Genomic DNA, 25,874 nt, shown 5'->3' with positions numbered 1-25,874 from the left:
TATGTATGTAGTGAGAGTGCTATCGCTAAACCATATAAACATTAAAAGCCCTAACTCCATTGACAAACGACATGAAATACATTAGACTTGACAGTGGATGTTAGCAATAACAAAAGATTTTGAATTGAAAATTTCGTAACTCACCTTTCCAAGCACAAGATAGATTCCTGCCGAATTTTCGTGGACGAGGACCTGTTTCACCCAACCAGCAACGAAGTATTTATAAGCCTCCAAGCTCTTAAAGTTTTTCAAACTTTCGTGAGAATAGGCTGATTTTGTGTGGACAAGATAGTTGTACAGTTCAAGGTAGCTAGCAGATGTCAGGCAAATACGGCGGAGACAGTGGGTCGAAAAACATCGATTTAGGCATCAAATATGGATCTGGCGAATGGATAAACTGAAGCTTTTCCACATAACGCCTTTTATGCAATGCATCAAGTGAGTTTACGGCATCCGAAAGCACCGGGTCTTCCATGAAATGCATTATAAATTGCTCGATCAATTGAGACCATTGATAATACAGACACAAAATGACGGACAAGTGGGCGGAACCATACAGCGAGCACGTGATTTTGTGACGTCGGTGGGTAGGGTCTATACCATCTTTGCTTTGACAAATAAGTTAATGTGTAAAGACAATGATTTAAAGTGCCTGTGACACGAAAAAGCATGTTTATTTCATAATACACGCGGTAATTTATGCCCCTGAATGATATGGACCGCTTGGATGTGTGTGGAAGCGATCGCTATATTTAGTTTTTTTAATCCCGCGCCATGAAAATGAGTGACTTCCGGCTTCGGTCTTGCATTGAGGAGGAGGGCGCTGTGACGTGTACGGTAGAAGACGTCCTCTTCACTATACAGTGTACTGTTGTGTATGAAGACGAAGGATTCAGCTGATTTTGCGGATTAATACGTTTATTTTTCGCATCACGCCAGCCAAACGGCTGCAGAAAAATCATTCTGTGTGCGGGAGAGGCGTATGCGCTTTTTTGGAGTTTCAAAAGGTTCCCATTCACCGTGGATATTTACTGTGGGACCATTGGACTTACGAGGAAGTGAGTAAACATCTTGTTTTGTATTATGTCAAATACGAATACAGTGATTACAAAGTAAACACTACAAAATTCCTTTAAACAAAAGGACTACTTACGTTTGATCATTGATAGGCATGTAAAAAGCTCTCCTCATGCTCATTAGCAGTTAGCTGTTAGCACGTTAGCTGCACAACAACTCCAGCCACCCTCCTCCCGGGAACGAACTGTAAATTGCTCTCTGCCGGGCGGTTTGCCGATCTGCAAAGACAATCGACAACCGGGTCGTCATGTCAAATAATCCAGGCTAGTTACGTGTGATTTTCCACTTCCAAGACTTTGAAACATCCCTCGGTTCGGGTTAGCATGTCGGCTAGCTGTCACTCCTTCTGGTTTGTTTACATTCTCCGAAGCCGGGGAAGGGAAATGACATATGTCCGATTTAGGTGTCATAAAATATCGTTCGGGAGGTGCGACAGTAAAGGTGAAGTCGACAGTTTTGACCATTATGGAGTAATTTTGCCATGTCGTCTTGAATAAATGGATTTTTATTATTTCATATTCCATTTAGCACAAGATTGTTATTTGTCATGACCATGCCATTTATTTAGCAATTGGGGGAAATACTTGGATAAAAAGAATATCCTGTAAAAATATGGAAGTAAAGAGACAGAAACAATGACATTTTGCCGCTCTCTTCGTCGCGTTTTCCTCGTTGTGAATAGTTCCCCCTCGACGGGCTGACCGGTCCTTCTCAAGCCATTTATATAGCTATTGAGGAAAAATACTTGGATAAAAAGAATATCCTGTAAAAATATTGGAGTAGAGAGACTGAAACAATGACATTTTGCGGCTCTCTTCGTCGCGTTTTCCTCGTCTGAACAATTCCCCCTCAATGGGCTGAATAGTAAAACCGATGAGCCCAGTCTACCGCTGACGTCATCCACCTGTTGGGGACGCTAAAGCCCTATAATGGTAGGCGTGGCTAACCGGCAGATTAAAAGACTAATTTCTCGTCATCTGCGCTTTGCTAAATTGTTGTATATAGTCGAATCGTCTCAAAATATGATTCTAATTCACATAATAATGCCATTTAAGACTTTTTTTCTGGTGTCATATGCTCTTTAAACCTAAACTAAAGACTCTGGATGAGTGTAACATACTATGTCTGTAACGTTAAATACAATTAGAAAACGATTTAATTAATATATATATATATATATATATATATATATTAAGAAAAGGCATGGCCGATATTTTGTTGCCGATTCCGATACTTTGAAAATGACGTGATCGGACATCTCTTTAAATAACGATATCTGGAGTTAATCCCACATACTTCAGAATTCAGATTCTACACTAAGAATAGCTTTAAAATGACACCCTTTAAGATGAATCTGATTGGCAATGAATAATTATACTACTGCAATTATATATAGTAGTGTACTATAATATTAATGCTAGATACTTTTTTAAGAATTGTTTTGAATCATGTTGGAAAGGCGAAGTCAGTGTTCTGAATCTGTTTACATTGTTCTTTTGCACAAGTTAATGCTTTCAGCATTTGACGTCATTGTTTATTTGTGATTTATTGTTAATATTTACGTGTTTATTTGTACTTTAATAAAGAATTTAAGGGTTCCAAAAATAATTTGTGTTCCAAAATGTTTTTTGAATTAATAAGAGACATAAAAAATTCATTGCTAGATTAGTTGAAAAAAAATAAAATAAAAAGGGGAAAAAAATATTAGATTAGTCAACAAATCATAAAAATAGTTGGCTGACTAATCGGGAGAAAATTGGTCGTTTGGAACAGCCTTAGTTGTACAGTGTACCGGAACATATTTCTTCCACACCCTTCTCACCTTTTTAACCCCTGACCCATTTTCATGCCTGTGGTAGGACTGGCTGTGAATGCTAATTTTTCAGTTAACTTGCACAACTGGTGGTTGACTAAATACTTATGTGCCCCACTGTATATATACAGTGGGGAGAACAAGTGTTTGATACACTGGTGATTTTGCTGGTTTTCCCACTTGCAAAGTATGTAGAGGTCTGTAATTTGTATCATAAGTTCTCTTCAACTGTGAGGGACGGAATCTAATACGAAAAAAAACAGAAAATCACGTATGATTTTTAAATAATAAATTTGCATTTAATTGCATGAAATAAGTATTTGATACATCACAAAAATCGAACTTAATATTTGGTACAGAAACCTTTGTTTGCTATTACAGATACCAAACGTTTCCTGTAGTCCTTGACAAGGTTTGCACACACTGCAGCAGGGATTTTGGCCCACTCCTCCATGCAGATCTTCTCCAGAGCCTTCAGGTTCCGGGGCTGTTGCCGGGCAACACGGACTTTCAGCTCCCTCCATAGATTTTCTATCTGGTTCGGATCTGGTGACTCCACTCCAGGACCTTAAGATGCTTCTTACGGAGCCACTCTTTAGTTGCCTTGGCTGTGTGCTTTGGATCGTTGTCATGCTGGAAGACCCAGCCACGACCCATCTTCAGGGCTCTCACTGAAGGAAGGAGGTTGTCAGCCAAGATCTAGCGATACATAGCCCCATCCATTCTCCCCTCAATACGGCGCAGTCGCCCTGTACCCTTGGCAGAGAAGCAGCCCCAAAAATGATGTTTCCTCCTCCATGTTTCACGGTTGGGATGGTGTTCTTGGTGTTGTACTCATCCTTCTTTTTCCTCTAAACACGACAGGCCGAGTTAAGACCAAAAAGTTCCATTTTGGTCTCATCCGACCACATGACCTTCTCCCATTGCTCCTCTGGATCATCCAGATGGTCAGTGGCAAACTTCAGACGTGTCTGGACATGCACTGGCTTCAGCAGCGGGACCTTGCGTGCGCTGTAGGATTTTAATCCATGACGGCGTAATGTGTTTCTGATGGTTTTCTTCGAGACTGTGGTTCCAGCTCTCTTCAGGTCATTGACCGGGTCCTGCCGTGTAGTTCTGGGCTGATCCCTCACCTTCCTCATGATCAGTGATACCCCATGAGGTGAGATCTTCCATGGAGCCCCAGAACGGGGCAGATTGACCGTCAACTTGAACTTCTTCCATTTTCTAATAATCACTCCCAACAGTTGTTACCTTCTCACCAAGCTGCTTGCTTATTTTCCTGTAGCCCATCCCAGCCTTGTGCAGGTCTATTATTTTATCCCTGATGTTCTTACACAGCTCTTTGGTCTTGGCCATTGTGGAGAGGTTGGAGTTTGTTTGTTTGAGCATGTAAACAGGTGTCTTTTATACAGGTAACAAGTGTAGTTACTTCCGGTAATGAGTGGAGAACAGGAGGGGTTCTTAGAAAAGAACTAAGAGCCGAAATATTTACTAGTTGGTAATGTATCAAATACTTATTTCATGCAGTTAAATACAAATTTATTATTTAAAAATTATACAATATGATTTTCTGGATTTTTGTATTAGATTCCGTTCCTCAGTCGAAGAGAACTTATGATACAAATTACAGACCTCTACATGCTTGCAAGTGGTAAAACCAGCAAAATCCGCAGTGTATCAAATACTTGTTCTCCCCACTGTATATATATGTGTGTGTGTGTGTGTGTGTGTGTGTGTGTGTGTGTGTGTGTGTGTGTGTGTGTGTGTGTGTGTGTGTGTGTGTGTGTATGTATATATGTATATGTATATATGTATATGTATGTGTATATACAGGGCCTTGCAAAAGTATTCGGCCCCCTTGAACCTTGCAACCTTTCGCCAAATTTCAGGCTTCAAACATAAAGATATAAAATTTTAATTTTTTGTCAAGAATCAACAACAAGTGGGACACAATCGTGAAGTGGAACAAAATTTATTGGATAATTTCAACTTTTTTAACAAATAAAAAACTGAAAAGTGGGGCGTGCAATGTTATTCGGCCCCCGTGCGTCAATACTTTGTAGCGCCACCTTTTGCTCCAATTACAGCTGCAAGTCGCTTGGGGTATGTTTCTATCAGTTTTGCACATCGAGAGACTGACATTCTTGCCCATTCTTCCTTGCAAAACAGCTCGAGCTCAGTGAGGTTGGATGGAGAGTGTTTGTGAACAGCAGTCTTCAGCTCTTTCCACAGATTCTCCATTGGATTCAGGTCTGGACTTTGACTTGGCCATTCTAACACCTGGATACATTTATTTTTGAACCATTCCATTGTAGATTTGGCTTTATGTTTTGGATCATTGTCCTGTTGGAAGATAAATCTCGGTCCCAGTCTCAGGTCTTGTGCAGATACCAACAGGTTTTCTTCCAGAATGTTCCTGTATTTGGCTGCATCTATCTTCCCGTCAATTTTAACCATCTTCCCTGTCCCTGCTGAAGAAAAGCAGGCCCAAACCATGATGCTGCCACCACCATGTTTGACAGTGGGGATGGTGTGTTCAGGGTGATGAGCTGTGTTGCTTTTACGCCAAACATATCGTTTTGCATTGTGGCCAAAAAGTTCAATTTTGGTTTCATCTGACCAGAGCACCTTCTTCCACATGTTTGGTGTGTCTCCCAGGTGGCTTGTGGCAAACTTTAAACGAGACTTTTTATGGATATCTTTGAGAAATGGCTTTCTTCTTGCCACTCTTCCATAAAGGCCAGATTTGTGCAGTGTACGACTGATTGTTGTCCTATGGACAGACTCTCCCACCTCAGCTGTAGATCTCTGCAGTTCATCCAGAGTGATCATGGGCCTCTTGGCTGCATCTCTGATCAGTTTTCTCCTTGTTTGAGAAGAAAGTTTGGAAGGACGGCCGGGTCTTTGTAGATTTGCAGTGGTCTGATGCTCCTTCCATTTCAATATGATGGCTTGCACAGTGCTCCTTGAGATGTTTAAAGCTTGGGAAATCTTTTTGTATCCAAATCCGGCTTTAAACTTCTCCACAACAGTATCTCGGACCTGCCTGATGTGTTCCTTGGTTTTCATAATGCTCTCTGCACTTTAAACAGAACCCTGAGACTATCACAGAGCAGGTGCATTTATACGGAGACTTGATTACACACAGGTGGATTCTATTTATCATCATCGGTCATTTAGGACAACATTGGATCATTCAGAGATCCTCACTGAACTTCTGGAGTGAGTTTGCTGCACTGAAAGTAAAGGGGCCGAATAATATTGCACGCCCCACTTTTCAGTTTTTTATTTGTTAAAAAAGTTTAAATTATCCAATAAATGTTGTTCCACTTCACGATTGTGTCCCACTTGTTGTTGATTCTTGACAAAAAAATTTAATTTCATATCTTTATGTTTGAAGCCTGAGATGTGGCGAAAGGTTGCAAGATTCAAGGGGGCCGATTACTTTTGCAAGGCACTGTATATATGTAGATGTGTATATGTGTATATATATGTATGTGTATATATATGTATACATATATATACATATATATGTATATATGTGTATATATATATATAATACATACATATATACGTGTGTATATAATATATATAATATATGTATGTATGTACCATAATTTCTGGACTATAAGGCGCACCTGACTATAAGCCGCACCACCCAAATTTGACACAAAAACAGCATTTGTTCACAGATAAGCCGCACTGGACTATAAGCCGCAGCACTCCGCACTGTATTATGGAATATTTACACCACAAGATAGTAACCGGTAACACTTTATTTGACAGCGGCACCGTAACACTGTCATAAGACCAAATGAACCACCATGGAGCTTTGAACCAATGGGCTGAAAAGCTTAATTGCTTCGAGAAGCTTAATTTGCCCATCACTGCTCCACCTGCTGTCAACACTGTTGTTGTCCAACATGGCTCCTAGCATGCATTGCAGCACTACACTAAATAACAATCAAAATTCATGTTCTCTGCAAATTATTTCTTCAGTTGCTGTTGTTTCATTAATTGCTAGAGATGGTATTTGGTAACTCTTTATTTGAAAGTGGCCCCATAAAACTGTCATCAGACAATCATAATTATGACATGACACTGTTATGACAATTAATTAATGCTTATACGAGATGTTGTTTAGTGTTATCCGGCAAATTATCTCACTTTTGAATGGATGTAAAAGATCCGAGCTGAACATAAATGGAGATAGTGACAGTAGTTTGCCGGATGACAATGACATCTGTCATAAGCATCAGTAATGCCCATGATAGTGTCATGTCATAATTATGAAGGTCATAAGACCAAATGAACCACCATTGCTTCAAGATGCTTCATTTGGATATCACTGCTCCCTTGGAGAGACAGTCAACCTCTGCTGCCACCTGCCGTCAACACTGTTGTTGTCCAACATGCCTCCTAGCATGTATTGCAGCGCTACAGATGTAAATAACAATCAAATTTCATGTTATGTGCCAATTATTTCTTCAGTTGCTGTTCCAGTCATTTCATTAATTGCTAGTTATGGTATTTAGTAACATTTTATTTGACAGTCGTGCCATAAGACTAGCATAATTATGACATGACACTGCCATGAGCATTAATGAATCCATATGACAGATGTCATTATGTGTCATCGGCAAATTATCTCACTTTTGAATAGATTTAAAATATCCGAGGTGGACAAAAATGGAGTTAGTGACATAGTTTGCCGGATGACAATAACATCTGTCATAAGCATTCATTAATGCCCTTGATAGTGTTATAATTATGACTGTCTTATGACGCCGCTCTCAAATAAAGTGTTACCTATTTACCCAAATAAATCAACAAATAAGCCGTGCTGGACTATAAGCCGCAGGGTACTGAGGGAGGGAAAACAGTAGCGGCTTATAGTCCGGAATTTACGGTATGTATTTTTTAAATACAAGGCTCTGGTTTATGTGTAGATTCCAACTTCTCTTGGGCAAACGCGGGTGCGGCTGTATTTGGTTCCTCAGAACCATCGTCATCCAACAATAACGAGGGAGGAAGCGATGAAGAAGACTCCCCAAAAAATGTTGACATACATTTTGAACCTATCGTGTCACTGCCAGAGGTACGTTTTACACACGACTATGCGTAATCTGGACTGGGTTAGCATTTCATTGTGATCTGTGCTGCCTCATTTCCTCTTTGGAAATATAAGGGTGAACTGACAAGAATGCCCATTACCTTCCTAACTCAGGTTGAAACCAAGTCTGGAGAGGAGGATGAAGAGATCCTCTTCAAGGAGCGCGCCAAGTTGTACCGCTGGGACCGGGACATCAACCAGTGGAAGGAGCGGGGCGTCGGCGACTTAAAGATCCTCTATCATCCGGCTAAACGTTTCTACCGGATCCTCATGAGGAGAGAGCAGGTGTTCCGAGTTTGCGCCAACCACAACATCTCTCAGGCCATGGAGCTGAAGCCCTTGAACGCCTCGGCCAACTCTCTCATCTGGACTGCCACCGACTACTCTGGTACATGCAGATAACGAGTCATGTTTACGACTTCCCCAGAAAGCTGGTGGTAGAGAAGCCCTCAACTTGTATAACACTCATTTCCTTTACACATTGAAGAAACAAGTTTTCTTTTTACATTTCCAGACAGTGCCGAGGGTGCGGTGGAGCAGCTAGCAGCCAAATTCAAAACCCCCGAGATCGCCGCGTCCTTTAAGAAGACCTTCTGCGAATGTCAGAGCCACATGGGCCAAGATGACGACACATCGGGTAGCACCGCGATGATGTCAAGAATTCAGGAGCACTCCAGAGACTCCAACCCACAGGTGTTCCTCACCATCGAGGCGGACGGACAGCCGATTGGCACCATTACTGTCGAGCTGTTTGCACACCTTGTCCCCAAGACGGTGGAAAATTTTAGGGCGCTGTGTACGGGCGAGAAAGGTTTCGGGCTGAGAGGCTCAATTTTCCACAGGGTCATACCCGACTTTATGTGTCAGGTGAGGATATATTATCACTCAATATTGTGCATTTTCACCTGTTACTGGTAGGGCGGAACGATATGGGGAAAACTGTCATTGCGATTTTTGGGGGGTTTGTGATATTAAAACTAAAAGAATTTTCACCAGATTTGAATAGCTCTGCTTGGGATGACTTTGGTTGACACACTATGACCACATTGAGTTCATTAAAGATGTTCCAATCTGATCACATGATTGGAAAACGCGCCGTTTTTCAGAGGATCGGAATCGGGTTAAAAGTAGTGTTGCACCGATACCATTTTTTGGCCCCGATACCGATACCTGGCTGTGCAGTATCGGCCGATGGGTTTTCCCATTGTAAGTGTATCAAATACTTGGTCTCATCACTGTATATATACTGTATACATATCCCCCCCCCCCCCCCCCCCCCCCCAAAGAGCTACATAATTGAATGTGAAATCATTGCTATCAAGGCTTTGTCAGGCTGTTGCATACCTTTGCAAAATAGGAAAAAGACTAGTACAAAGTATAATACTAGCCCAACAGTAAGGAAGTAAAAATAAATTCATAATAATATACTCTGAATGAACTGAGTAAACTTTTTTAAACCTCTCAAAGGCCAAACAGTGCTACTTTCATGAAATTAATGTCACATTCTGCAGCTGGTTAGATTGTGTTTTGTTACTGGGCTGTTAGTGGGGGCGTTCCTGACCTCGCACCTGAATTCAATGCGGGCTCATCAACGCAGCATTTAAGCACGGGTGATCTCAGAGAAGGCTACCGAGAGATATTTGCCTTGCTGATCGCCATTTGACATCTCGCACTATGGTCTCGCTACATTTGCTTGTTACGCCCCTGCATTGGGTTTTTTCTGTTGGTGTGCTGCACACGTTTGTAACCTCTACCCTGTGCAGGTATTTGAGTGTTTTTATTTTGGCTTTTTGGCTCGCTGCCTATCGTCTTAGTTAACCTTCGAGTTTGTAGTATTGAGCTCCGTCGACCTGCTGTCACGGACTCCTTTTGTTATTTCTACTATCCCACGATCACGTGTTTTTTTTTTGTTTACAATCATTAAACCCTTTTACGTATCCCCCGCTTGTTGTCCGCTTCGAGGTCCAACCTTGTTTCCGCATTTGCGGACGCTAACAATTAGAAGTAATAATAATTGACCACAGCATCCCGTCTCTCTATTAGCCTCCTTTTTTCGGGATGGGGGGGGGAGTCCCTTATTTCTATTTCTGAAAGGTGGCAACCCTACTTTGGAAACAGTTCCTAAATTACTGCAGCATTTCTTTAAGTAAAAGACAAAGTAAAGTTGACGTAGTGAACTGACCAGAGATTGTTGCACCGGTCCAGCGCACTTCCATAGCAGTCCTGCTCTTGCAGGCTCAAACTCGTTGCGTTCGTTCACGTTTCGTCTTCAAATGTTTTATCAGGTTCGAGGTATTGAAACTGGCCGATTTAACTCCACATCTCGAAACTTTCAGGCCGCAAATCTTGCATGCAGCCATTGATTTTAATCGACGGGATTTCTATTTTGAAATATTTCCCGACCGCCGCCATTTCTCCTGGTTTATTTTTCCTTCATATGAAAAAGCGCCCTTGTCATTGGTCGGGAGTGGCTATTGGCCCGTTCTCATTGGTCTGGAGCAGGCCAATAGCGATAGCTGCTTGGTGTTCACATGTCATCACACAACACAGACAGAGTGTAGTGAGTGCCAGGAGAAAAAAAAGGCTGCGGTCAAATGTTATAATAATGGACCGGTAAATGGTATCGGCGCCGTCTTTGTTGGTACTCACCGATACCACCATTTCGGGCCGGATCGGCGCCCCCTGCCGATACTAGCATCTTTAGTTAAAAGCATCCAAGTTTTTAATTTAAAAAAATATATTTTTCTACTTCATGCTTGTACAGCTTCTCACGCTTCCTTCTGAAAAGCAGCGCAACCAAACTGTTTTTCTTGGTCACCAGTGCAGCTTGCGTTTGATACTTAAAGTTAATGATGATTGACAGGTTTGTAGCGTTGATCTGGCCAGAGACCCCTTGGTAGCTCTACAATTAAAGGCACAAATGTTTTAATCTTTGTTAATCTTGGGACACAGTCTGACATGTGCTGTGGCATCTCATTCATTGTGTGAGAGGCTGTTCTAGGCAGCGTGAGCGTCATTTAAAAAAAAAAAAAGTTTCCAATATCGGATCGGGACTCTGTACTGGCAGATTCCCAAAATCAGGTGACTTGGACTCGGGTGGGGGGGGGGGGGGGGTAATGCGATCGGGACATCCCTAGTATTCATATAATACCGCTTAATCCAGGCCACATGGGTTTATCTGTGAATGATGAAGATTCATGTGTATATAACAGGGATCCAAAAAGCCAGGTCTCTGCACAATTGCTGCTTTTATGAAGAAAAATAAAAGTTTACATTAAATCAAAAAACAATCACACGCCCTGCAATGGGGCTGTTGCTAATGCGCACATTGCGATGGTGATGTTCAAACGATATATTGTGCAGGCCTAGTTGCTGGTGAATCAAACTGTTTTCCAAGTTGTCAGAGGTATAAACCATTCACATGTTGTCCATGGCTCCTGCAGGGCGGCGACATCACCAACAGCGACGGGACAGGCGGAAAGTCCATCTACGGCAGCAAATTTGAGGATGAAAACTTCGACGTCCGCCACACTGGTCCGGGCATCCTGTCTATGGCCAACCGTGGTCGTGATACCAACAACTCCCAGTTCTTCATCACGCTGAAAAAGGCGGAACACCTGGACTTTAAGCACGTGGCTTTTGGCTGGGTGCGACAGGGCATGGAAGTGGTGCAACACATGGGGGAGCTCGGTACAAAAGGAGGGATGCCCTCCAAGAAGCTCCTTATAGCTGACTGTGGTCAGATTTAGGCTTTCTGGGCTGTTGAAGCTCGCGCAATCCAATGTTTTCAAGGAATTACACACTGACCACAGCACTACTGGTCAGTTGTCACAAATATTTTGTAGGAGGCGTTTTCATTCATATCACTGGCTAATGGGAAAACCTCATACATTTATAGTGTCTATATAATTGTACATTAATGTTTTTTATTTTTTTTCTTGCATGTTCTGGGACTCTTTACTCACACACCACCCTTTTTGAACAATCTGTATTTGTAATTTAAATGTTATTTGAAAGCAGTGTGGCTTTCTGCTTCGCCTGCCTGTTCCATTGTAGACTTCATGTTAGTGTTTGTCTGCTGCCCACATAAAATGTGTTGCAGAGTGGACTACTGAAAAATGTTCCGTTTAAGATTCCAAATGAATAAAGATGCTTTATTACTAATGTGTGCCCATTATAATCAAGTCACCATTGTACATTGCTTTTTGTGGACCTAATTGGTGTTTTTGCAAGATATTTTGATTAAATTCACTGAATGCGTCTATCCTCAGTGACAGGCAACGAGTTATTTTTTTTAATCTGCCCTGTCCATTTAATGTTGAGTGATATAAAAATATTGAACCGGTTACGTAGGATTATTTCCCAGATGTAGTACCGACCCTTGCCACACTCTAAGGTTGGCACAAGGGTTCCGATTAGATCCCGCCCCATAATGACGTCAACAGGATGTAAATGGTCCGCATCGTGGTCTGTTCGGCCTTTTCCCTCTCGCGTTTGCTTTAGGCCGGCAGGTTTTCCATCTCGGGAAGATAGAACAACAAAGCGGCAAAAATGATCATCTACAAGTGTATTCTCACCGGTAAGACGTTTCCTTTAGTCCTCTTTTACTTAAACGAATGAGTGACTTTCGATCGTGTTTTTTCTTTTCACAATCGCGGAAGTTATTGTGATAGTAAAAAAAAAAAAATGTTCAAAAATAGTTTACCGTCGCCACCCAGCTAGCGCGTGCGTTAGCCATGCTAATGCTTAACGGGATGACGCCACAACTACGACCATTGTTGCGCGGTTCGTCGTTCCATTAAAAAAAAGCGACCTAAAAACGTGTAATGGCCGAGTTTGCTCGTTGTGAACGGCGATGGCGCACCGGAGTCATGTAGCCGTTCGCTTGGTGCTGAACGAGCGAGGGAACACGTCTTCTAAAGTTAGCATTAGCATCACACACTACATTAGAGGGTTCGTCTAAATGGCGGACGACCATGGAAAGCTTTCCGTTTTTAGCAAAAAAAAAAAAATGTCCATGGATTATATACGCTTTGCTTGGTAGTAAGATGATTCGGTGAACTACATTACATTACAACATTGTCACAGTAGTAAAGAAAAGTTTTATACCACAAGCAGTGGAGATACATTGCAGTACTAGTATGACGGCCTACTACTACAAGGACCACAAGTTAGTTTTAAAACCGGTACTGGTTAATAAAAAATTAAATACATTCCACCCCTTTAAAACATTGGTTGTATGTATTTTTCCCCACAGATGATGAGATGTTCTCAGATGTCTATCCCATCAAGGAAACGCCAATCTTCTACGAGGTAGACGGAAAGGTAAGACATTGACGTCGGTGGCACAAGGAAGGAATGTTTCTCAATTTTGGCTCGGTGACAGCATCACTTTTCTGTTAGTCATCTGCTGCTGAAATGTCACTAAAATCATAAGCGGATTTTCAAGGGTGGCATGCCCCCCTGGTGGCCGAAAACTGTCATTGCATGTAATTGACTTTCCTATGTAGTATATGATTTAAAAATCAAGAATTTTCTGGTAAAATATTGTCTGTAAAAGTCGTGAAGCAAATAAACACATAAGCGGATTTTAAGAGGATCCAGTTCCCACCCCCCGTGACCGAAAAGTGTCATTGCATGTAATTGACTTTCCTAGATACAGTATAAAAGTTCTAAAGCAATAAAACTGCAACAAAAATGAATGAAATGAACAAACAAAAAAAAGTCGAAATTATTTTTCAAGCACTTTAGAGTCATTTGCTTTGCACATAATTTATTATACATCTATGTAAGAGAAAAAAATATTTTTTAAAATGATTTTTTTCTTTGAAAATATATATTTTTTTTTTATTCAAGAAACTTTTTGGGGGGATCGAAGAATTTAGACACAAATGTCCTAATCATAAAAGGATTGCTTTAATCAAAGAAATCTTTTTAAATGAAAATTTGTGCTCAAATGCAAAATTTACAATCTCAAATATTTTTTCGCATTCAAAAACTTTTCTATGATTGAAGCGATTTTTCTTTTTCAAAATCTATATTTTTTGAAGCAACTTATTTTTTGATTGAATAATAAAGAGAAAAATGCCATAGCCAAAATGTGGCCCAAACACATCAACATTACTTCAGTCAAAAAGTTGCATCAAAAAAAAAAAAAAAAAAAGTTAATCGAAGAAAAAAAGGCTTTTGCATGCATTGTTTTTTGAGTTTGAAATTTATTTTTGCATTCAAACATTTATTTTTTGATTGAATAATAAAGACAAATCTACCTCCATGTGGCTCCGACCAGGGTATACAATTTTTGACTTGGCTAACTACATTGGCACGACACCGGCGGGTGTACCAAATTCAATGGATGACGATCTTGGCGAAAAGTATTGCCTAAGCAGCGTGATTTAGAATTCCCCTCGAGAATGATGGGAAATTAAAACGCTCATTGTCAACTTATCATTTTAAATATTATTGTAAGTTAATTTTATTGCTGACACTGCATTTTGGGGTCATCAACATGTTGTGCCCCCCCCCTCCAAAGTCTAACTCAGCTTATGATTAAACAAAAAAATATATATATTACAATGGGTCAAAATTATTTTTCGAACAGATGTGACTAGCACCTTAGACGGTCATTTGTTTTGCTTAGCCAAAACCATCTGAGGACCGAAGAGGCAAGATGGATATACGTTTTTTTTTTTTTTTTTTTTTAAACCTAATAGGCTGTATTGGCACCATGGAAAAAGTGCTTAGAAAATGGATTTCGTTCCACTGAAATGGATCTACATGATCTCTGCATTGTAATTTACATACGTTGCTAATTACTACCAAAAAAAAAGTTCTACTCACGGTTTCCAGTCATTTTTTAGTAATTAGCGTTTTCGTGTCGGTCTTTTTTTCCCCCGTGGCGCAGTGATATTGATACGGCGGAGTCGTATCGTCAGTGTGTGAAGCCATTTTAGGTCACGTGCACCAATAGGAGACGAGGACTGTTGCTATGCGCTTCGATAAACAAACAATATGGCGGCGACCGTGCCAAGCTACGACACGAGCGAAGATGAACCAAAGATAAGAAAACCGCATTCGGAATTTAGTCAAAAGGCATCGAAACGATGCTATATGCATCTCTCAACTGTCCAAGGGCGAAAAAGGGCAGGAATTTGGAAAAAACGTGCAGAGCCCGCGTGGTTGCGTCAGACAATGGCTTTCTTCCCAGGCTCCGTCGAAGGATCTTGCTGAAAATGCGTCGACTGGGATTTTTAACGACATTCACTACAGGTAAGCCACACACACGCCTTTTGTTGTGAATAACTATGGGAGTTGTGGGCTTCTGGTCAGATCACATATGAAGTTAAGACTTGCAATGTGAGTTCTGGGCTGTAGCGGTCATTATTATGATGTTAGATTGTTAACTTTGAGCAAAAAGTTTAGATTGACAAATAACATAGTATTTAGTCTGTTTAACCGTAGTTCCAAAAACCTATTTGATAATTTTATTCAGGAAAAAATGGCAGAATAGACAAGCCTATATAATTTGGATTGGAAGATTATGTAAATATGATATGGATGAAACAGTTCTCACATGGTTTATGTGTGTGTGCGTGTTTTTCAGAACTGAAACACCCTTCACTGTCACTGACAGCTACAACTTCTTCTGTGAGACCGTCGTCCATTAAAAGATTAGAGTTGACCAGGAAGTGCTGCGAATGGACAAGCTTGTGGAAATAGGGCTTTATTGGGACCATGGAAAAAGTGCTTAGAAAATTGATTTTTTCAAAGCCAATACCCTCCTAACTTAGTCACCAGCCAGAAATGTATCCTGATGTGAATACACAAAAATACAGATCTAGTGTTGCTGTTTTTGCTTGTTTTAAGTGTTATATTAATTCTGGCAACACAAAATCTTTATCAAATGTCATAAACACATCTACCAAACATTTGAAACAAGTATTGGTGCCTTAGTATACACATAGGTGAATTCAGAATGAGAAATGTAGCTCATTTCTTGAAGGTCAACATTAATGATTTGCACCCAGCACAATGAAATATATATTGAATTAAGCTAAAGGCTTATGTGTCATATTAAAAATATCACAACCTACTATGCAATGAAATATATCAAATAAAAAATGCACGCCATGATCATAAATAGCTGAAAATCAACCCAATTGCTACCACACCCTCCTAGATGTGAATCATGGCAAAAATGGAATAAGACAAAAAAATTAAAGGGTGATCAAAAATATAATGTGCCAAAATCATAAGGTGATACTTAAAAAATGAAAGACATCACAAAAGAAGTGATGGACATGTGTTGACGATAACTTCCAAGTTTTATTTCATGTTTCACAAGTGCTCAAATGTGAGCACACCCAGCAGCACGGACAAAATCAAGCCACGATGAGAATTCCTCTCAAACGTGTGCATGTCGCAGTTATTGTCTTGATTGTGACTGTTGTTCGATATTTCACATCATCAGTACTTGCTGGACGTGTTGGTATGTTAAAGACAAAGTTCGTTATCTATCTTTATGGCACATAACGTATGTTATACACTAAGTGTATGTTCCACCACTTCCAGCGAATATTGATGACATGAAAGATTACATAACAGACGCAATCAACGCGGGAGGGAGGAATTCTCATGTCAACTTGATGTTGTCCATGCTGCTGGTGATGGCCATATTTGAGTACTATGAAAACATGAAATTAAACTTAGTTACTTCCTACATCTGTCCAAGGTAGTTTTTATTTTATTTTTTTATGTTTTTCGTTTTTGACATGGCATTTTGATTTTGGCACAGCCTTTTTTAATCACACTGTATATACACAAAAGGTTGGAATCATTCAAGTATAGTACTGTTGGTACACATTTATTTAAACATGGAAGTATCTCATACTATAGAAATACACATTATTACACATACAAATATTGAAAAACGAATTAAAAAAAATAGAAATAAAAGAATAGTAAAACTGTACATGACAACATTACTCCTCAAAATCGCTTTACTCAAAGTCATCATCCCATCCAAGTGTCTTCTGTTTCTTTGGAAACATTCTCACATGCTTGGCACCGATATAAATCAGTACAAGAAAGTTTTGCAGACATACAGGAACATCTTCCCATGTCACAATTGGTTGCCTTTCAACTACAGTTGACTACTTGCAAAACAGTATCGGGCAGGATTTTTAGTCATCCATGTCACTGCCAACTGCCCATCCTCAATGTCCCACCCATTCCCAATGGGTGAAGGGGCACACATTTTAACTGTCAGACAACGTTTCATAATTGCTGCTTGATAGTCTGCTGTCCTGCAATGTTGGTACAGAGCATCAGTTTTGGGGGTATATAATGTTCTGGCAAAACTGACGAGGCCATACAGAAAGATTTGCATTTGGCATTTTTGGCACATGACTGGCAAAACAGGTGGCACACGTATTTACACAACGTGTTAAATGTTTGTAGGTCAAGTTTAAAACTGCTGCCCAGCTTTGCAAACCCAGTCAGGTATTCTTTTTTATGACGTGCAAAAGAAAAGGTTTTTTTTGCCTTTGCCATGAAAGGCACAAGCAGAGTCACAACCTGTGAATGTATGGATGCCAATGAGTGCTGAACACACACTAGTGCCAGGAGCTGCAGAGACCTTAGAGACGTCAGTCCTCATTCTGCTGCCTCCTCCTGTGAAAAAATGCAATTTACACTGTAAATCTATCTGCAGACTAACAGCAATCACTGCCACGTCAGTATCAGGGCTTTTATTGACTACAGCTTGATGTTCTTGAGCCAAAAGGTTTATTTAGCCATTGTCACCCATAACTGGTATGCAATAAAAAGTTCTACTGGATTCACTTTCGACACACTGTACCCTATATACATTTTATAACAAAGTGGTATTGATATCTGGGCTAAAAAATGGTATCGTTACGACACTAGTTTAAATAAGATTTTTTTTAGCATAAGTTAATAACAATTAACCTTGTAGTAAAGGCGTGCGTGTGGCTTACCTGTAGTGAATGTCGTTAAAAATCCCATTCGACGCATTTTCAGCAAGATCCTTCGACGGAGCCTGGGAAGAAAGCCATTGTCTGACGCAACCACGCGGGCTCTGCACGTTTTTTCCAAATTCCTGCCCTTTTTCGCCCTTGGACAGTTGAGAGATGCATATAGCATCGTTTCGATGCCTTTTGACTAAATTCCGAATGCGGTTTTCTTATCTTTGGTTCATCTTCGCTCGTGTCGTAGCTTGGCACGGTCGCCGCCATATTGTTTGTTTATCGAAGCGCATAGCAACAGTCCTCGTCTCCTATTGGTGCACGTGACCTAAAATGGCTTCACACACTGACGATACGACTCCGCCGTATCAATATCACTGCGCCACGGGGGAAAAAAAGACCGACACGAAAACGCTAATTACTAAAAAATGACTGGAAACCGTGAGTAGAACTTTTTTTTTGGTAGTAATTAGCAACGTATGTAAATTACAATGCAGAGGTCACGTAGATCCATTTCAGTGGAACGAACCAACACAATTTTGGCTCAGCCAATACAGCCTATAAGCTTTCAAAAGCGACAACAAATACTGAGCAAGAACCAATTATTGAAATTGTGTACCATTAAACGCTAGAGACCGTCAAAATGGTGAGCGGAGTTTCAATTTACCCCACTAAAGACGCTAATTGTACAACTGAGCCACCACCGGTATCTTGCCAATGTAGTTACGCCCGTCAAAAATTGTGCCCCCTGGCTGCGGGAGCACACAAACACACACATTAGTTATGACTTATGATGACTTAATTAATTGAAGCCAGAAAAGAACCACAGTTATACTTTTTGGACATTGACGTTTATTAAACTGGAGAAACCCCATACAGGACTTGAATTACAGTAATAAGTTATAGGTCATCCTACGAGTAAAACAGTGAAACATTGCATTTTTTACGTTCAATATGTATGGTACGTTATATGACAGATTTTTTTTTTTTTTAATGGATGGGCCATGTTTTAAAACCTCGTAGATAACTACACCACCAAAACATGGAAATCAGTGCAACGCAGTGGCTCCGCCCAGGGCATACCATTTTTGACTGGGGTAACTACATTGGCACGACATCGGTGGGGGTACCATATTCAATGGATGACGATCATGGCGAAAAGTATAGCCTAAGCAGCCTGATTTGGAATTCCCCTCAAGAATAATGGTAAACAAAAAAGCGCTTATTTTCAACTTACTATAATATTCTTGTAAGTTAATTTTATTGCTGACACTGCGTTTCATCTGCGGGTCATCTAAATGTTTTGCCCCAAAAGTCAAACTCCGCCTATGCTTAGTGTGATTCCAAGATTGATCTGTTGGACGCAAGGGCATAGGTTTGGTCTCAACATTGATAGGGACGATATTACAGCATAAAGCGGTAAACACAGACAAGACTGAAAAAGCAGTTTCTGCTCTTGCACTCCTCTTTAAAATAAACTGCTGTATTTTAAGCCAAAACAACTGTTGTGTTTGATAGAACAATATGTCTATATGCTGCCACAGCAGATTCATGGCGCATTAAGCCCCCGAACTATTTTTAATTTGTCTGTTTTACCCTGGAAACCCCCATTTACAGACTTCGCGCAACCGCTTGTGTTTCAACCCAGACATAAAACGAAGGTAATTATGTTTATTATTCAAAATGTCTGTCATTTTTAGCTTAGATTCATTAATTGATGTCTAATATTTCATTTAAAAAAACTACTTAAAAAATTATTCACTCGCATATTTTAAACTTTTAAACAAATTACGTCAATTTAAAAAAAATGTGGTCGGTAAAAAAAAAAGTCACGGATATCTACCTCATAACTTTTGCTTAATTTTTTTTTTCGTTACTGTCGCATTTTCTCTGATATGTTAGATGATAAAAAAATCGATCCAAACAAAAGAAAAATTGGGGGGGGGGGGGGGGGGGGGCTTTATAAAGGGCAAATATATGAAAAAGAAAATCGCAACCACTCCTTGATGTCTGCGATTTCTGCATCGCGACCCTATTACCATGTTTCACCCATTAAATCCGGCTGTGGCCATTCACAGCTGTGTCTTGACACTCAGTGATACATGCTTCATGGAGATTTTGGATCGAAAAGAGGTAAGTACGCGATAATCTCGTTAAAATCATGGCATCTTTATATATATAGTATATATATATATATATTATATATATATATATATATATTTTAATGCCCTCTTCAAAATTTTTCTTCCCCCCCAAAAAATTCAGATTTTAAGCTTTCCAATGATTTATCATACATTTTAGGACAATTTTGAAATTTGTCCAAATTGGGAACACAGCGGAACTTTAAGTTACCTGAGTGTTTTCCGCCATAACCTGCATGTACACTTTTTTTTTTTTTTTTTTTTTTAATAAGACCAAACAGATTGGGTGAACGGGGGTCAGGGCTACATTTCTCATGAATATGAACCTAATTAATTGATATGCTAAATCAGGGGTGCTCATGACGCCGATCACGATCGACCAGTCAATCACAAAGCTAGTGTGGGTAGCTCGCGCAATAATTTTTTATTTTATTTTAAGTTGTGTTGTGTGAGCTGCATATAAGGTTATGCAGCACCCCTCTCTCTCAAAGCAGCTTCTTGCTAACGTTTTTCTAGTTCTATAGTTTCCAGTAGAGTTCTACATTTCTCAGTTTATTTAATGTTAACAGTATAAAACATAAAGAGGACACCTCTCGAAGCAGCTTCCTACTTGAATTTTGCAAGTTCACACAGTTTAATGTTAAGCTAACATTGATGCAGGTCGGACATACAATAACAAAATGAATGGTGTGTTCCCCACTTTCAAAACTGTCTTTTTACATTTCTTACAGTGGCTGCTGCTGGCTGAAAAGAAAAAAAAAAACTCTTACATCTAATGTGCGTGTGTGTGATGGTCAAGTCATCAGCCAATCAAATGTGCAATTAGGAGGAAAAAATGGACCGGCACATTCAGCAAGTGAAAAGATGTACATGTAAATCCAAACATAATGAGAATAATTTACTTAACAATGGTGGGGTCAATTACAACAATTAAAACTTATGGGAAGACAATATAAATGACCTATAGACCCCAATCACCAACGTCACACAATGACGTGTCGTCGTATTGTGCAGCCATATTGTCAGTCATTGTGTGTCCGTATTCTCAATGGTCTCAATTTATCGTGCAATTTATGGAAGCCCCGGTGCCTTCAGACGCTGTAAACTCATTGGATGTGTTGCATAAAAGGCGTTATGTGGAAAAGCTTTGGTCGATCTATTCGCCAAATCCATATTTGATGCCTAAATCAATATCAATATCATTTAGGTTAGCCGTTTCAACAAGGTTGGAGCCGCTGACTCATCACGTTCATTTGTAGCATTAGCCGCTAGCGTTAGCCTGTGGCCTGGCTACCAATAGTAAGCACTGAAAGCACCCTCTCCTGAAATCGTGTGAACCAGGGAGGACAGCAGGTGAAAGCCCGTCTGGAGACCGCCAAGAGTCTACTTAATGTCGGGTGAAAGTTTTGGCGAAGCTCCTTTCAGCCAGACTCCATCACGTTTGCTTGTAGCGTTAGTCTACCGGGTTTCTGTTTGTTTGATTTCCTGATAACCACGTGACTTCATACGTAAGCACACTGAATAAAAGACTATATTTTTGTGCTTTATTAAATTACCGACATGGTCAAAATTACGTCGGTCATCGTGAAGAATTTTGGTAACTGCAAATTTTCGGTATACCGCCCGGCTCTAATATGACTGTTAGCAACCGTGTGACAAAAACTTTTCTCTTTTGTTGCTTTGCCATCTTTGCAGAATTCGCATCGACTTCTGTCTTTATAATGAAAGGGGGAAGTGACATACACTTGTGAAGAACATAATGTCATGGCTCTCTTGAGTTTCCAGTTATTTCTACAACTGATTTTTCTCCGATAGAGTGATTGGAACAGATACTTCTTTGTCACAAAAAAAAACATTCATGAAGTTTGGTTCTTTTATGACTTTATTATGGGTTAACAGAAAAAGTGATCAAATCTGCTGGGTCAAAAATATACATACATGGATCTGAAAAAGCGAATCATTGACTTGAATAAGTCAGGAAAGTCACTTGGAGCCATTTCAAAGCAGCTGCAGGTCCCAAGAGCAACAGTGCAAACAATTGTAAGTATAAAGTACATGGCACTGTTTTGTCACTGCCACCATCAGGAAGAAAACGCAAGCTATCACCTGCTGCTGAGAGAAAATTGGTCAGGAGGGTGAAGATTCAACCGAGAATCACCAAAAAGCAGATCTGCCAAGAATTAGAAGCTGCTGGAACACAGGTGTCAGTGTCCACAGTCAAGCGGGTTTTGCATCTCCATGGACTGAGAGGCTGCCGTGCAAGAAGGAAGCCCTTGCTCCAAAAGTGGCAACTTAAGGCTCCGCTGAAGTTTGCTGCTGATCACATGGAAAAGATAAGACCTTCTGAAGGAAAGTTCTATGGTCAGACGAAACAAAAATCGAGCTGTTTGGCCACAATGCCCAGCAATATGTTTGGAGGAGAAAAGGTGAGGCCTTTAACCCCAAGTACACCATGCCTACCGTCAAGCACGGTGGTGGTAGTATTATGCTGTGGGGCTGTTTTGCTGCCAATGGAACTGGTGCTTTACAGAGAGTAAACGGGATAATGAAGGAGGATTACATTCAAATTCTTCAAGATAACCTAACGTCATCGGCCCGAAGATTGGGTCTTGGGCGCAGTTGGGTGTTCCAACAGGACAATGACCCCAAACACACATCAAAAGTGGTAATGGAATGGCTAAATCGGGCTAGAATTAAGATTTTCGAATGGCCTTCCCAAAGTCCTGACTTAAACCCCATTGAGAACTTGTGGACAATGCTGAAGAAACAAGTCCATGTCAGAAAGCCATCAAATTTAACTGAACTGCACCAATTCTGTCAAGAGGAGTGGTCAAAGATTCAACCAGAAGCTTGCGGATGGCTACCAAAAGCGCCTAATTGAAGTGAAAATGGCCAAGGGACATGTTACCAAATATTAGCGCTGCTGTATGTATATTTTTGACCCAGCAGATTTGATCACTTTTTTCTGTTCACCCATAATAAAGTCATAAAAGAACCAAACTTCATGAATGTTTTTTGAGACAAAGTATCATCTGTTCCAATCACTCTATCAGAGAAAAATCAGAGTTGTAGGAATAAATGGAAACCCAAGAGAGCCATGACATTGTTCTTCACAAGTGTATGTAAACTTTTGACCACAACTGTATGCCGTAAAGCAGTCGGCACATTTGTAGTTTTTTTGTGTGGCAGGGTTCTTGCCACCCACTTCAAAGTTAATTGGTGCCTGTGAGCGATACAGACGCCCTAAGATATATAAGTGTAATTCAAGTAGTTGTCAGTCGACTTGGCACAAATTTTATGAAAATATTCTAAAAAGATTGAAAAGTTACCTAGTGTTGCTTTATAGGGGTTTTAAGTGATATTTCGCTATGACGAGGTTGGATGCATTGCTTGTGGGATTCCTCCGATTGTGAGTTTGTTTTTTTCCCCACTGTGCCCCTTAGCATATCACACAGACGGACGACATCGACGACTCTCTAATCGGCGGCAACAAGTCGGCCGAGGATCAGGGGGAGACCACAGAAGCGTCGGTGCAGTCCGGTGTGAACATCATCGTCTACCACAAACTGCAGCAGACATCCTTCGACAAGAAGGGTTACCTCTCCTATATCAAGGAGTACCTCAAAGCGTACGATACCTCCATTTTCTTTCGAGAACGATAGACATACTTTTGGGATGTTTGGAAGCTGATCTCAATAAAGTGGACCAACTGCAAATGTTTCGTTTCAGCATTAAGGCAAAGTTGCAGGAAAACAACCCCGAACGAGTGGATCAGTTCATGGCTGACGCCAATGTTGAAGTCAAAAAGCTCCTCCCGGGTTTCAAGAATTTAGAGGTAAATACACACAGTCTGTAAGAAAAGCCTTCATTTGGATTCACACTTTCAGCTTCCAACATTTTTCGTTTAAACATGGCAAACTAATCTGTTGTCTTGTTTTCAGTTTTACACAGGTGAGTCCATGAATATTGACGGTATGGTTGGTATTCTGGACTACCGTGAGGACGATACGCCTTTCATGCGCTTCTTTAAAGATGGCCTCATCGGTGAGAAATGTGTAAGTATTCTGCTAAATCTCCACAATTAATGACCAAAGCACAAGACTGATGAGTATATTAAAACCATTTATTTTTTGTTCTTGTAGTAACTACACGGATTAACCTGTTTGTCAACTGGCTGCCGCTGCTTCCTTCTAAATGCTCCGAGAGCCGAGTGCATCACACGCTATACTCTCATCAAAGCCCATCGGACAGTTTGTTTTTCAAAATTTCGTTATTCCTGCCAGCATCAGTGTTGACTGTCAATAAAACTGAAGGAACATGCTCGTTTCCCATATTTGGACTTTCTGGATGTTTTAGCAAAAGACAACTGTTTTCCAATCACACTTTGGGTTTGTGATTCCATTCAAAATTACATCTATTGTTTGCTTTAAATTGGAAATAAAGCCAAGTACCATCACCTGATTTTTTATTTTTTTTAAGGATGTAGATTTTTCACATAAACAAAAATGTCAACTTGTGTTCTTGGGGGCCATAAATGGGGCACCGTTTTTTCTTTAGCTTTGGATGAGTCAAGACACAATTTATCCCAGTTCAGCGTGATTGCAAAGTTTTGACTATGAAAGGGACAACAAAAGAGTATTTAAATCATTGAGTTCGCTAAAGGAAATACACCGATGGATAAACTTGTTTCAGTGTGCGCAAACATGAAGCTTAACCTCACCAAGTATCAACCAAATGATGCAGCACCAGAAGCCGCATTAATGGTAAGAAATACTCACCATTAATTAGCATAGATATTATTGTACTTTAAAAGTGTTAATTACATAAAATGCACACATTAATTGTCCAAATGATTTATTGCGATCAATATGGGCAAAAAAAAAATGACATACTATTATTTATATGTACATGCAGGACATTGTAACAATAAAAGCCCTTCTGCATTCGTCAACAGTAATGTTATTTGTAACTTCACCTCATTTTGGTCACTCTAAGTGGCCAGCGTATCAATCTACACTTCACGTCAATACATGCTGACAAGTTGTTAAAATTTTGTCCACGAATGATCAACAATCTTTTGGGTAGATCTTAAGGTTTAAAGCACATCCTTAACTTATTGTCTGCAGCTGGTTTCAATTTAAGGTGTATGGCGAGGTAGATCCACATTGGCGCTTCAAACCTGGACACTGTTCAAAACATTCCACTTTCAACCATATATTTAGGCGCTTCCAGGAGTTCACACACGGCACAGAACATCTCTGAGTTTCATCTACGTCGTGCTGAATCCATTTTTGGAGATTCCGTAGGTTCCGCTGGTTTGATTTAGCAGTTTTTACTTTGTCAACATACAGCTTTCTTCAACTTCATGTTGTTCTGTCTAAACCGAACTTTATCAAAGATGGCGCCACCCATGTCTCATACAGGAAACTTGTCTATAGGATGGACCGTAGGTACGTATTAAATCGCTGTCTTAATACTGGCGATACATTATGTGCAGTTGACCTGTCAATCACATTTAGGATGTAGAGTTACATTTATATAAGTAGCTCATGTCGCCCCAAGGTTAGAACTAAAGATACACGATAATATCGGTGGCCGATAATTATCGGCCGATAATGGCAATTATGACGTGACACAGATAATCCAGATAATAAAAAATTCAACCGATAATTATATACTTGATTTAGCCTCCAAATGTGCACAACCGAAGAATTCAGCACGCCACCTCCTCAACCCCTCCC

At 40.2% G+C, this 25,874-nt stretch overlaps 2 protein-coding genes across 3 annotated transcripts in view; both read left to right on the top strand.

Moving 5' to 3' along the window:
* LOC130927365 (E3 SUMO-protein ligase RanBP2-like) overlaps window positions 1-12,170 on the top strand; it is a 59,232-nt gene extending 47,062 nt beyond the window's left edge. For both annotated transcript variants that reach the window (XM_057853141.1, XM_057853140.1), the window contains exons 26-29: window positions 7,843-7,991; window positions 8,121-8,394; window positions 8,521-8,873; window positions 11,450-12,170. In XM_057853141.1, the coding sequence (XP_057709124.1) occupies window positions 7,843-7,991; window positions 8,121-8,394; window positions 8,521-8,873; window positions 11,450-11,755 (1,082 nt within the window). In that variant the 3' untranslated portion in view covers window positions 11,756-12,170. The remainder of the gene's footprint in view (window positions 1-7,842; window positions 7,992-8,120; window positions 8,395-8,520; window positions 8,874-11,449) is intronic.
* Window positions 12,171-12,436: 266 nt separating this feature from the next.
* LOC130927369 (translationally-controlled tumor protein homolog) lies at window positions 12,437-24,589 on the top strand. Its single transcript, XM_057853153.1, has 6 exons — window positions 12,437-12,585; window positions 13,264-13,331; window positions 23,577-23,761; window positions 23,863-23,968; window positions 24,075-24,188; window positions 24,276-24,589. The coding sequence occupies exons 1-6, from the start codon at window positions 12,558-12,560 to the stop codon at window positions 24,276-24,278; spliced, it is 504 nt and encodes a 167-aa protein (XP_057709136.1). The 5' UTR covers window positions 12,437-12,557; the 3' UTR covers window positions 24,279-24,589.
* Window positions 24,590-25,874: the final 1,285 nt, after the last annotated feature.

Source organism: Corythoichthys intestinalis, chromosome 12, assembly GCF_030265065.1.
Source record: "Corythoichthys intestinalis isolate RoL2023-P3 chromosome 12, ASM3026506v1, whole genome shotgun sequence".
Classification (NCBI taxonomy): Eukaryota; Metazoa; Chordata; class Actinopteri; order Syngnathiformes; family Syngnathidae; genus Corythoichthys; species Corythoichthys intestinalis.
The sequence above is the reverse complement of the archived record's forward strand: the minus strand, read 5'-3'. Positions and strand labels throughout refer to the sequence as shown.